This window comes from Eumetopias jubatus, unplaced genomic scaffold, assembly GCF_037043125.1.
Source record: "Eumetopias jubatus isolate StellerSeaLion01/CBP00866 unplaced genomic scaffold, mEumJub1_p1.0 scaffold_13, whole genome shotgun sequence".
Lineage (NCBI taxonomy): Eukaryota > Metazoa > Chordata > Mammalia > Carnivora > Otariidae > Eumetopias > Eumetopias jubatus.
In genome coordinates, this window is record NW_028274819.1 from 93,564,940 (window position 1) to 93,578,736 (window position 13,797).

A 13,797-nucleotide genomic window follows, 5' to 3' on the forward strand; every position below is an offset into this window, starting at 1 on the left:
GGATGGCCCCCTCTGGACTCATAGAAAGCTGACTGATACCCTTATCCCAGGAAGAACCTGGACAGATATGAAAGTTGTAGGCTGTTCAAATGTTTTCATGTGAAACAGAGTGGTTCAGTTTGATTCTGTGTTGCTTTCATCAGAAGTTTACCCCAAGTGAAAGCTGGATAGACACCCAGTTTCGGGATCATCCTGTGATTGGTCACTAGCTCTCTCGTGACACTTGTGAATCTTACCAATTGCAGGTTGATTCAGTCTGATTTTGTGACTGGTCCCAGTAAGTACTCTGTTCTCTGGAATGCCATGATCCATCCACTGCATAACATGACTCTGAAAGGGGTGATCTGGTACCAGGGTGAGTGCTCATTTTGCTATTTCTCTTTTGTATCAGTTAGCTTTTGCTACATAACAAACCACCCCAGAACCGAGTGACTTAAAACAATAATAATTTTATTTGGCTCACCATTCGGTGGGTTATTAGGGTAGTTTTCCTGTATAGACTGCTTTGGTTAATTTCTCTTGGGATCTCTGATGTGTCTTTGGCCACTTGGCAGGTGTCTGGTGGCTGGATGACCTAGGATGGCCTCTCCCTCCTGTCTGTTGACTGCTGGGGCACCATGGTCTCAAGTGGCCTCTCAGCCTTGAGCAAATTAGTTCAGACTTCTTTGTCATTGACATAGCAGTGTTAGTCTCAGTCTCATAGCATTCACTCAGCAGTGTCTGAGTGAAGCCCAAAGCTGAAGCACTTTTGAAGCCTCTGCTTGCATACCGTTTGCTGAGGCCCCTTTGGCCAGAGCAGGTCACAAGGCCAGTCTAGAGAGACTGCAGGAAGGCCCACTCCCTAAGGGCATGGATGGCGGTTGGGGAGCAATGTGCGGCCATGTTTGCATCGACCCCAAGCCCCTCTCACAATCTGGACTGTTTTTAGGGGAGTCCAACGTGAATTTTAACAGGGACCTGTATAATTGCACGTTCCCTGCGCTCATTGAAGACTGGCGCCAGACCTTCCACCGTGGCTCCCAGGGGCAGACAGAGCGTTTCTTCCCGTTTGGATTTGTCCAGGTATGTGTTGGGAGGAAGAAGGTTTGGGGCATTGGTGTGGGGGTGTGCTGTGGAGGTCTTTTTCGTGGAATCCATATTCCTTTTTGTGCCCTCATAGTCTGCTGGTCGAGAACTGAGTGTCAGACTTAATTCATCTCAGTTCACTGATGGGACAAGTACATCTGCAAAAAAAGGTTAATAAGTGACTAATACTTCTTATTAAAAAAAGAATACATGTTCAGTAAAGATATTTAAAAGATAAGCAAAAGAAGCTGAAACATTTCTAATTCCCCAATCCTCATATAAGCTGACCTCTTCTGCTTATGTGTTTCTGCAATGAGATCCATACCATAATACTGTACCATAGCTTGTTTCTGCTCTTAATGTCATATTGTGAACAGTTTTTCATGCCAATAAATATTAATCTTGAGCACAACTCATAACGATTGCAGGGCACTTTGAAATCTGGTTGTATTCTAATTTATTTAACTAGTTCTCAGTAAATGGGCCCTTAGGTTGCTTTAAACATCTTGCTTTTATAAGTAGCAGCATGCTTATTTTCCTTGTGGCTAAGTCATTGCATACGTGCTTGATTCTTTCCCTAAGATAAATTCCCAGAAATGAAATTGCTAGGTCAAATGGAACGCTTTTTAAGGTGTTGAACATGTCCTCAAGTTTCTCTGTAGAAATGTATTAATTTGGATTAATTGTATACTCAGCAGCTATGTGTGAGAATGTCCACTTCCCCACACCTTCCCTAACTCAGTGCTGCCCCTTCTGCCCCTCTACAGTGAAGCTTTGTTCTCTTACTGCCTGCCCCACTGCATGCGTTCTTTGCCTGGAGCAACCTTACTCTCCCACACTTTCCTAGCCAACTTCACCCTTTAGACCTCAGCCTGGCTATCAGGTTAGGAAGCCTTCTGTGAGTATTCAACATCTGGGGTAGGTACCTCCTTTCCCCAGACAGATGATTTCTTAGCACCCTCTCCTTCCCCATGTTACTTGCGTGTCGGTTGCGCACATGACCACATTTTTCTGGATCACATTTACATCCCAGTACCTAACTGCGTGGCAGTCGTTAAATATGGCCTAACACATGAATGAAAAAAAATATCAAGAGAAATCATACTTTTAATTAGCGGCAACTAGTCGGGAAGATTCTGCTCTCCTCCTTGCTGAAAAGGAATAAATGCATTTAACCAAGTTCATAATGGTGTTGCCTTACCTGTTCCTATGGCCCCTCCAAGACCTAGACATCCTAGAAGGGTGGTCGTTCTGACTTGCCTGGAATATAGGAAATAAAACAAGTAAGGTGTTAGAAAACCGGGGCCCGACTCCCAGCATAATAACGGAATCGGCTTTAATACTTGAATGGGACCACATGCGTCCAGCTGTCTGGCTCTGCATGGTCCACAGGTGCCTCCCGCTCACCGTCCTCACATCTCCCCCACCCTGTCTTAGTTCACCATACCTTGTTTTGGATAAAGATTTTTATAGACCTTTTCTCCACTTACAATTACTTTACAACCATGTTCTTTCTCCTTTCTCGCATTTGTTTTGACTTGGAAACAAGATGATTCTACTATTATCAAAATAGCAAGCCCTGTCATCAGTTCTGTGTTTCTGTTGGTGGAAACCCCATTTGGACTTTTGAGGTTCTTTTTTTGTCTTTGCTGTGTAGATGGTGATTTGAATGTGACTTCAGCCAATTCCAACCATGTGCTGTATGCTTATATGCCATGAATTGTGTGAGGTGCTAGAAATAGAGCATGAATCAGAGAGACCTGGTCTTTGCACTTACGCCTTTCCATTTAGTGAGACTAAGTCCCTTAGTCTCACGGCTTTAGCTGGTCATCATCGACAAAAAGCTGTTGGTTGCTTGTGGAAAACTGGGAATGCAAACATATACCTTCAAAGGGAAATATCAAATATGACAAAATAACGGTTCAGCACATGGATCTGGAGCTAATCTGCCTGGATTCAAATCCAGCTCTGACTCTTCTCTAGCTATGTGATTTTTGAAAAAAATATTTTATTTATTTATTTGACAGAGACAGAGCAGAAGCAGGGGGAGCGGGTGAGGGAGAAGCAGGCTCCCTGCTGAGCAAGGAGCGTGATGCGGGACTCAGTCCCAGGACCCCGGGATCATGACTTGAGCCGAAGGCAGATGTTTAACTGGCTGAGCCACCCAGGCGCCCCTAGCTATGTGATTTTGAACCAGATATTGAATAGGGGGATTATTATTTGAAGTATTATTTTTATACCTTTGTTATTTTAAGTATTACGTGAGTTGATCCATATAAAGCCTGGCACATGCCAGGTAATGTTAGTATTAATTACTGTCAATGTGAGAAGTCAGAAAATCTGGAGGCACATTTGGTCTGCAAGGAAAGATGAATTTATAGAGGTGGTGTTGAGTTTGAAATGATGGTTGCAATCGCTAGAGCACACAGCTAGACATGTAGGACTGAGCTCAGCGGAGTTAGACACAAGTATCCGAGGGTTATTAGTAGGGAGGTGACCTGGAGCGTGGGAGGGAAGGAAGAAGAAGAGGCTAGGGAGTCCCTAGGAGTATGCATTTTGTACAAAGGGTCTGGAGGAACAGTGGAGCGGACTGCGAAGTGCAGTATGCTATTGTAAAGTCCTCTGAGTGTGGCCATTTTTATATTCTGTGGCAATCATATACCTTCATTAGGAGCAGTATTTCTACTAATCACTGTGGGAGGCTGAACAGCACCCTAGCAGATCTCAGATCAGGGAAAACAAGAATTTCATTTGGGTATGGGGTATGCTGGCGCCTCCGTGTGGCCGCTCTGGAGTAGTGCAAGCAATGAAACCGGCCAATTGCTGCAGGACTTCTCCCCACTCTGCCATTTTGGAACAACTTCCTTGGCTGGAGTGACTGTATTTAGCATTTCTCCCGCTTGTGCTTCAGGCTAGTACTTACCCTAGACTCTGTCTGGTAGCTTCGTTGCTGTGATCCTCATCATGACACTGGCTGGTGACCAGTGTTCCGCTCTCAGTCTTCCGGGTGTTGTGTGGGAAGAAGTAGGGTCACTCACTGGGTCCTTTCACGAAGTTCCTTTGTGAAGCTTCAGCACCTTTTATCATTTCATATGTTCCAGCAGATTTGCCTAAGAGGTTTTAATAAGAGAACTGGAAAAGTCCCCTTAGTTCCAGATCACGTCCTTTTTACTACCACTGCAACCTCTCCAGTTTTTCCTGAGGATTTTCTAGTCTTTCTGGAACAGGTCAAGAAGCAGAAAACTTCCTGTGCTCAAAGCTTCATTTGGCCACATTTGTCGGGATGATCCCAGGTATTTGCTGGCTCGGGGGCGGTGAGAAGGCTGCGGGGAGCAGCCTCTTCACGATGTAGCTCCTCTCATGGGGACAGAAATTTTCAAATGGCGTCCAAAGACAGTGTGGTTGCTCGTCCGGACTGTTTCCCAGCTTGTGGCCTGGCTTACTGTTAGATCATGGCTGTGAAAGAGGGATAATGGGTTGATGCCTCTCATTGGCTGGACTGGGGCTAAGAATGATGTGTAGTCTAAATCAGAGAACGGGGTGATATAAATACCAGAGAAGGAAGGAGGGAAGAGTGGGGCCACATGCGTCAGAGTAACATTAAAGAGTTTTCCTGGGAGCCTCTCCTCTGCAGGAGTAGGAGTCTGTCGATTTTAAGTCTAGATGGAAGTGTTTACTGAGGATGTTGCAGAGTCAGACAGCCTCCTACCATCTTTGCCGCTCCTGCACTGCTCTGAGGCACCATCTTCTTTCCCTTGAAGTGTTGCCTCCTTACTGGTCTTCCTGCTTCTACCTTTTCTCCCCTTTAGGATAGTCTCAGCATTGCAGTTAAAGTGATCCTTTGAAGTGTAAGCCACATCAGAAGGCTCCAGGGGTTCCTCCACATGAGCGAGGTCAGCAAAGTGACACGTGGTCTGCCCCTGCCGCCAGGGCCCGTCTGACCTCCTGTCCTAACTCTGCCTCGCTCGCTCCACGTCAGCTCTGCTGGCTGCCTTACGGTCTTACTTACACACCGGGCATACTCTGCCCTACGGCCGGCCATTTTCCTTTCCTTCTGCCTGGAAAGTTCTTTCCCTGGTATATTAGTTTTCTGTTGCTGCATAAAAAATTACTGCATATTGAGCAGCTTAAAACAATGCTACACACATTTCTTATCTCACGGTTTGTGTGGGTGACGAGTCTGGCATGCCCGGCTTAGCTGAGTCTTCCACTCGGGGCTGCAGTGAAGGTGTTGGACAGAGCTGGGGTCTCAGCTGAGGCTTGGGGTTATCTTCCAAGCCCAGGTGGCTGTTGGTGGAATTCGTTTCCTTGAAACTCTAGAACTCAGGGCAGCTGACTTCCTGAAGGCCAGCAGGAGAGAGCCTCTGACGTCTCTACCCTCTTATAATTCTTCCCTGACTTCCATCCCCTATCCAGGTGCCGACCTGCTTCTGTCCTTTTGTCTTTTAGGTGATCTTATTCCTGCCCATCACATTCCTGCTGCTCTCCTGTGTCAGGCTTTTCTCTTATTGGTCTAGAATGTTCTCATAGCTGTTGAACCGATCAGCCTTTCTGCTGTCGGGCTCTTCACAGAATCATTTGCATGATCACTAGATTAATCCTTTGATCATGTCAATTTCGGTGGCTCTCTAATTTCTAAATTGAGCTTAAATTCACATAAAATTAACCATTTTAAAGCATTCGGTTCGGTGGCATTAGTCCGTCACAGTGTCCTGCAGCCATCCTCTCTAGTGATTCCCTGTTGCTTGCGGGTAAAGTATGAACTCTGAACATTGCCTCACTGTCTTAACAACATTGTCTTTCCTACATAAACCCTCCAGTTCAGCTCGACTGCTCTCTCTCTCGCTTTCACAATTGCCTTTCTCTTTCTTACCTTTGCATATTACAAGAGTCTAACATATCCTGTTTGTAGTGACTGCTTGTATTTTCTGGGCCCATCCCATTTATTTATTTATTTATTTATTTATTTATTTATTTATTTATTTATTTTTTACATATTCTGAGGCCCTGTTGTCTTATAATAATAAACGTTGTTCTAATGCAGAGTACTTGCTGTCTGTGCCTCTGACGTAGCACTTAATCCATGCTATTTTATATTACTGTTTCTTAACATTTCTTGTGTACAGGTCTGTCCCCTCAACAAAGCCGTGAAGTACTTGTACCAGTTCGCTGCCGCTATGTAACAGATTGCCTCAAAACTCCGTGGCTTAACATAACATTTATCATAGCTCACATGTGTGGGTAGCTGGGGGCTGGTTGATCTTGGCTGAGCTCACTGAACTCTTTCATATCTCTGTGGGTCAGAGGCAGGTGGGGGCTCTCACTTGGGCTTGGCTGGAGTAGGTTAGATGAGGAAGCTCCGTCCCACAGCGCCCATCCTTCTGCAGAGAGCTGTGGGCTAGCCCTGGCATGCCATTCTCCTGACAGCAGAAATGTGAAAGAGCAAGTGGAACCACACAGGTCTTTGGAGGCCGAGGCTAGGAACTGATGTGCCGTAACTTCTGTTTCAGGTTTTTGACCAAAACAAACCACCTTAGAAAGTGGTGGGGAAATACACTCTTTCTCCTCCTGGGAGAAACCACAAAGCCAGACGGCAGGAAAGTGTGGATGAAGGAAGGGGTGAAGAATTGGGGTCTTTGATGCAGTTTGCCACATGCTCATGGGCAGATTTCTCTCAGCTTCCCTATAGTACTTAAACATGTTATAGATAGATGTATCAGTTACCTGTTGCTTTGTAACAAACAACCCCAAAACTTAGTGGCTTTAAAATGTCAGCCGTTGTATTTGTTCATGATGCCATGGGTCAGCCAGGCAGGGCTCAACTGGGATGGCTCAGCTCTGCTCCGTGTGACATCAGCCTGGCTTGCTCACGTGGCTGCAATTTGAACTAAAGGCTTGAGTGTTCATGTGACTGGCCCCTCGGCTGAGCCCACGGGGACATTAGCCCCTCTCTCTCCTAAGGATCTTTCAATGTCCAAGGCCCCCGTCTCCAGGTAAGTTCTCCAGCAGGGTAGCTGGACTGTTTTTACCTGGCCATCTCCAGGTTCCAAGAGAATGAAATCCGAAGGCAGGGGCACTCGGGGCAATGGCTCAGAAGCCACACATCACTTCTACTGCATTTTGCTGGTCAGAGAACATCACAGGCTTAGCCCAGATTCAGTGGGAGGAGAAATAGACTCCACCTCTTGACGAGAGGGGTGGCACAGACACACTGGCATGTGGGGTGAGGGGTGTTCAGCCACAACAGTAAGAAGCTCACTGAGTACTTGTCAAATGGGCATTTGAATGAATGAAAGAAGCGGAAGCAGAATCTGCTTCTGAAGAAGACTCCAGGATAGGATTCTGATGCAACATTCTCTACTTTCCAGTTGTCTTCATATCTGTCTGCAACCTCAGATGACACATTTCCCCAGATCCGTTGGCATCAAACAGCAGACTTTGGCTATGTCCCCAACGCAAGGATGCCCAGCACTTTCATGGCGGTAGCAATGGATCTCTGTGATAGGAAGTCACCTTTTGGCAGGTATGGGTGCTTCTTGGGCTTTGCTTGAACAATACTATCTGTTCTTTGTCCGTAGCCTTCACTCTGATGTTCACTTGTGAGGGGCAGAGAGTGGGTGCTCTAAGGACTGGACCTTCGGGGCAGTGTCTCTTAATCATTTACACTGGCATGTCCTGCAGTAACTAAAACCCTCAACGTCTCAGTGCTTGATGCAGCAACATATTATTTCTTGTTCACCCCACATGTCCAAAGAAGGTCCACAGAGTTCATCGGAGAGGCTTTGCTCATTAGAGTCATTCACAGATCTGGAGTGACGGAGAGTCCACGTTGATCCGTGCTTCCCTCACCTTCACGTCTCCCCCTGGTGATGGAAGTAACTTCTGCTCACATTGCATTGGCCACAACAGGTCATAGGGCTCTGCGGGGCTTCAGTGTGAGCAGGAAATGGGACCCTTCCCTGAGCTCAGGGAGGAATGGGCTCTCTGAATCGCCCCAGTGACCACCGCACACTAGCTGTGGGATGCGAGTGGGATTGGCAATGAAATGGGGCCCGACACGTAGTGTCTGGTTTATAGTAGGAACTTGAACAGATACTTATTTTTGAACAAATGAAGATTGATTGATTGAATGAATAAAACCTGGAGGGGACCCAGTAATGAACAATGGATTCAGATGAAACAGAGTGCTTTCAGTGGCTCAAGTAATTTTGAGTTTAGCTCTCCTCCAGTGCCTTTCCTCCCTCCTGCAGGGACCTTTATTCCTTCCTTCGAAGTCATCTGCTTTTTCAAGGTTTCTAACCCATGGAAGGCCCAGAGCCCCATTTATGGTCACCATTCACCATGTCTCCTAAACTGATGAGCCACTGATCACTGGCTATTAGATTCAGTCAATTTTATTCTTACCTTCCTAAAAGGTGCTTTGTATAACCCCCCCCCTTTTTTTTAAAGTGTGGTTACTGATGAGCTCAAACCCAAAGTTCTCTACTTGTTCTTTGTCCTGTAGCATCCACCCTCGAGACAAACAGACGGTGGCCTACAGGCTGCACTTGGGGGCCCGGGCTGTGGCTTATGGTGAGAAGTTGATCTTTCAGGGACCACTGCCTGAGAACATGGAACTCTTGGCTGACAAGGGGCTGCTCAACCTCACATATTCGCTGGAAATCCAGGTGCAGAGGCAGCACAATATATTTGAGGTGAGAAGAATAGTTGAAACAGTAGGCATTCATCCTGTGTGGGGAGTCAGGATTTTCTCCACACTGAGGCCCATCTCTTTAATTGTAACATTTCTGTGAGGCAGAACTTGGTTTTTATTTTATTTTATTTTTTTATGTTTTAAAGATTTTTATTTATTTGACAGAAAGAGAGACACAGCGAGAGAGGGAACCAAGCAGGGGGAGTGCGAGAGGGAGAAGCAGGCTTCCCATGGAGCAGGGAGGCCGACGTGGTGCTCGATCCCAGGACCCTGGGATCATGACCTGAGCCGAAGGCAGACGCTTAACGACTGAGCCACCCAGGTGCCCCCAGAGCTTGGTTTTTAGTAGGGCAGAGTTTATCTCAGAAGGGTGGCTGAGTAGCTATTAATTCTTTCACTTAGTGGCAATTTTGATAGGACAGTCAAGGAAAGGAATTCACAATTAAAATACTTCTTTTGTATTTTCACTCCCAGAGCAACCATCTTTGCTCTGGCGAGGGCCCGCAATTAATGTATAGGTTCCCTATTGAAAGATTCCTTACTCCCGAGTATTTCCCTCATCATTGGATGTCTTTTTATGTCACACTATCCCAAATTCTGATATTCTTTTGAGTTTAGTGTCTCCTTTGAGGGGCTTAGTTTGGGGATTTGTAACTCAGTGTGAATTAATGTAATGAAACTACTTTCTTCTAGTACCTAGTGACGATCATTCCACTGTGGAACTAGGGCTAATAATGAAAGAGCTTATGTAGGGGTCTTCCACAATTGGGGGTGCGGGGGGAGGCATTCCTCTTGCAACATGCCGATGAGTGTCTCTGGGAACCAGGAGGCCATGAGGCTGGATGGGGTGGGTGGGGTATGAGAAGAGGGCACTGGAGGGAACGAAAGAACATGAAAGACACACCTGAATTACACCCGAGTTTATACCTAGGGCTGCCCCTCCTCTGGAGCCCCGACTATCACATCCACTGGCCTCAGGGGCTTGGGCAGCACTTACGCCCCTGAGCTTCTTTGGACACTGGGTCTGAGGTAATTCTAGCTCCCCAGAAGTCTCCATGCTGAGTTTGGTTCTCCCCTGTAGTCAGTTGCTGGCAGTCTGCCTGTCATCTGGACCCGGAACCATAGTTGGGAGCAGGACAGAATTTCACCTGTGGGCGCTGGATAATTTATGTCCCCTTCCTTGGATTGCTTTCTGGTTGGAGAAAGGCTTATTATCCAAGGTCCCTTTGTGCCCCTTCCTTGTTCCGTGGCTCCGCGGGGAGGCCAGAGTGCTCACAGCAGCCGGACCGCTCCACAGAGTGCTCACAGCAGCCGGACCGCTCCACAGAGTGCTCACAGCAGCCCGACCGCCCCACTGGCTCAGGTCCCGCGTGCTTTGCCATCTGGTCGGAAGGATCACAGCAAGGACATTCAGGGGAGCCTTCTCTAAAGGCTCTATGTGATTTTGCCTCCTTGTCTCCCTCAGTCATCGAGCGGTTCGTTTACCGATTGATGATTGATTTTATCACCTGGACATTTCTCGTCACACTTTGGCTGTGTTGACCAAACCCAGCGTGGACTCAGGTTTGTTCTGGTTATCGTAGGCAGTGGATCCTGGACTAAGCGTGGCTCCTCCTCTCCCTCGTCTAATGAGCAGCTCCCAGTCTCTTGGCTTGGCCTGGCCTGACTGGCCTCACCGTTCTGATGTTATGATTCTCTTACTAGATCTCATGTTGCAGTGACCATCAGTGCAAGTGGCTGCCAGCTCCCCTGGACACGGTCTCGGCCCAGAGCCTGGCCCTGAACGTCCGTTCTTGCCGTGGCACCCCGGCCGCCCTGCGCTACGCCTGGGCCACGTGGCCTTGTGAATATAAGCAGTGCCCCCTGTACCACCCTGGCAGCGCCCTCCCGGCTCCTCCCTTCGTGGCTTTCCTGACAGACCTGAGGCCGGGGGCGCACCGCAGGCTTGCTGAATGACGTAGTGGCCTTACGGTCCTTCTCCTGGACCAGGTGGGTCAGTGTGGGTCCTTTAGATGTGGGCATTTCGGTGTTGAAGTGATGACGACAACTATTGCTTTTAAAGGCGACTGGTAGAAAAGCCGCCCTGGCCGGCTCCCAGCCAACACATGGCTGTTTCTAGATTCTGAACAGGAGATGAGCCAGTGCTGAGAGGCGAACGAGATGCTTGCCTTTTGTCCCCTCGTCAGCCTAGTGTCTTACTGGACTAATTCCCGCCACAAACAAATGAAGCCTCAGTGTCATTCACTTCCCTTGTGGAGAGTGTGAAGTGTCACACTTTTGTCACCTTACGTCCAGCGTTTGGAAACTCATGGCTGGAAGAGATTTCAAGGCCCATATTTGTGTGTTCTTTACAGAATCTGGCGGGTGGTTAACTGAATCTCTGCATAAAGTTTCTAAACTTCCCAACAGTTTTTCCTTATGTGGAACTTAACTCTTTCTCGCCCTCTTTGTGTTCTCTCGCAAGCCCAAGACGGTTCTGTCCCTTCGGTCGAAATAATAATGTCAGTGTTCGAAACCAACCAGCCCCGTTTGCGGGCATGTGGGGAGGCGCGAAGGGGCTGCCTGAGGGAGGAGGAGATGGGGGCGTCTGGAGCGGCCCAGGAAGGTGCGAGGGCAGCCAGGGACGGGTGGGGGAGTCAGGCTCCGGACAACATGGCAACAGAGGTCACTGAGAAGCAAACAGGTTCAATATAAATCTCAGGCTTTTTAAGGTAAGAGGTTTACTTATAAAAAGGATAACCCAGCTGGAAGAAAAAAGAGGCTGAAAAAAAGCTCCACGATAAGCATTTAGAAAAAGAATCCAGATGGGACAATTGTGAAAGTGCGCTCTGGGTGGACTGTTAAGAATCACAATGCTGTTTATTGGTTGATTAAAAACAGCTAACAGCACTTGATAATTGTGTCAGCTATTGGAATTTGGAAATAAAAGTATAATCATTAGTGGCATGTATACATTTAGAGCCCATCAAAACTGCATTAGGAACAGGTTTGTAAATTGTCCTTTGAAGCATGAGTAGCTTCCACTCCCTTAATGGGAAAAAGAACTAAAACAAGAAGCACCTGACCCCAGCGGGCCCCGGTATAGCTCTGAGCATCCGGAACGGTCAGTGCCAGGATTTACTTCGTAGAAAACCAACACAGCTATGCAGTCTGCAAGGAGCTTTGGCTCCTCTGAGGACTTCCTAGTGTACAATTAACTCCCAACACCCATACTTTGACCTCATATGCACCTGACCTAAGGGGAACCACGAACCTAGGAACAGACTCCTGAGAAAAAGTAAATCTACCCTCCCCTCTGCCAACATACGTGCACACAGGGGCTGTTCTAATTTGCAGGCGGCTGGACATGGGCAGGAACCCTGTGCCCAGGCTCCTTCCTCCCCCAGTAACCAAGTGCAGCATGGGGGGAGAAATAGCTTCAGGTAGTAGATAAATTAATGAGAAATCCTGTGAAACTTCATTTTTAATGGCTGAATAATTTAAAACATTCTGCAGGAATTCAGTTTATTTTCCAAATGAAAATAACTTTTTAGTACTTGAAAAATGACATTTGTAATTATTGTAGATTTGGACACTTAACAAAAAGAATAAACAAGTAAGAATCACCCCAGAATTCATCATTTGGCAAAACACATTTACTATTTTGGTAAACATGTGCTTGATTTGCTTGGGCTGTATTTTACACACTACACGTCATATTATTTTAAATCTGTTTTTGACTTACTCTAGTAAAATAATTTTCCTGTGTAAATTGAATATGGCGTAAGTGTTTTAGTTTGTGGGACCCCTCTACTTTATTTAACCAATTTTCCATTAGTGGACATAGAGGTTTGTTCTGATTTTTCCGTTATAACGAATACTGTGATGAATGTTATATGCAGACATCATAGCGCACTTACCTCCTTAGGATCCTTAATGTGGAATAACAGTTTTAAGGAAAGTATGTTTAAAATTTTGATACCTACAGATTAACTCTCCTGAAGGGCCCAACGGTCTACAGTCCCACCAAGGTAAAGTGCCCACCAAGATACAGCATTTAGCCTCACTCCCACCAACACTGGATATTGTCAAATTTAAATCTTTAACAATCCAATAGATGAAAAGATGTCTTAAGTATACTGGCAGGGGGTGGTTCAAGTTTTTTAAAAATGATCTGCAGTAAAAACATTTTATATTTATTCCACATACCCCTTTCATGTGTATGCATGTAATTTTTACATAAATACATATATACACACTATAGTTGAAACCCAAATTTCAGTTGTAATTGTTTAATTTAAAAAATAGAGGTCTTGTCTCCCTAAGTTTAGGAACAACCCATGGGTAGAGATCTGTAGTTTGAAAACCAGTCCTCCAGGAAGGCTACAAAGTAAATACTCTTATTAAAGCAAACTGCACGATAACTTATTTAAAAAACGTCTTTCTTAAAATGAGGCTCATTTTGGTGTGTTCCACTCGGACCGTGCTACAAGGGGAAGACACTGGCTCTGTGTGAAAGCGGCTGGCACGTCTGTGCAAGTGCGCGTGTCCAGCCAACTTAGGCGGCGAGAAAGGAAAACATGAGAGAGCATTAACAGCTCTGAGTCATCCCCTTTAAGCCCCTGGCTTGCTGTTATCCTGATTTTATTTTTTTGTACTGTAAAAGCTACAGAGACTTATGAAAAGACTACAGTTAAGAGTCATAAAGTTAACAGCGGTGACTTTAGTTTCGGATACTTCCGTGGCCACTGCGCTGTGCTCGCAGCGTGGCTGTCCGACCCTCCCTCCGCCAGCGCATCTACTCCCGGGAAACAAGATCCCCAGTCTTGCTGTCCCCAGTCAGCAGCTAGGAACTGCAGCACAGCGACGCCTGTCACCCCTCCTTCCCCGGTTTTCCCCTTCTGGGGTCCTTCCGTGGCTTCCTTCCGGCCGGCCCGGGTACCTGGCTGGGCGGCCAGCGAGGGCAGCCCACACGGCTCTACGGTCCGGATCAGGCGAGGCGGGAAAGCTCCCCCCTCGGCGCCATAAGCAGGGCCAACACATTCAGTTGCATAGGTTAC

The 13,797-nt window shown here is 46.8% G+C and overlaps 1 protein-coding gene across 4 annotated transcripts in view; it reads left to right on the forward strand.

The window, feature by feature from the left end:
- Positions 1-12,753, forward strand: part of SIAE (sialic acid acetylesterase) — a 39,085-nt gene extending 26,332 nt beyond the window's left edge. For 3 of the 4 annotated variants that reach the window (XM_028125870.2, XM_028125872.2, XM_028125871.2), the window contains exons 6-10: positions 246-355; positions 929-1,062; positions 7,434-7,588; positions 8,570-8,759; positions 10,463-12,753. In XM_028125870.2, coding sequence (XP_027981671.1) covers positions 246-355; positions 929-1,062; positions 7,434-7,588; positions 8,570-8,759; positions 10,463-10,714 — 841 coding nt within the window. In that variant the 3' untranslated portion in view covers positions 10,715-12,753. The remainder of the gene's footprint in view (positions 1-245; positions 356-928; positions 1,063-7,433; positions 7,589-8,569; positions 8,760-10,462) is intronic. The other variant, XM_028125873.2, reaches the window with a different exon arrangement.
- Positions 12,754-13,797: the final 1,044 nt, after the last annotated feature.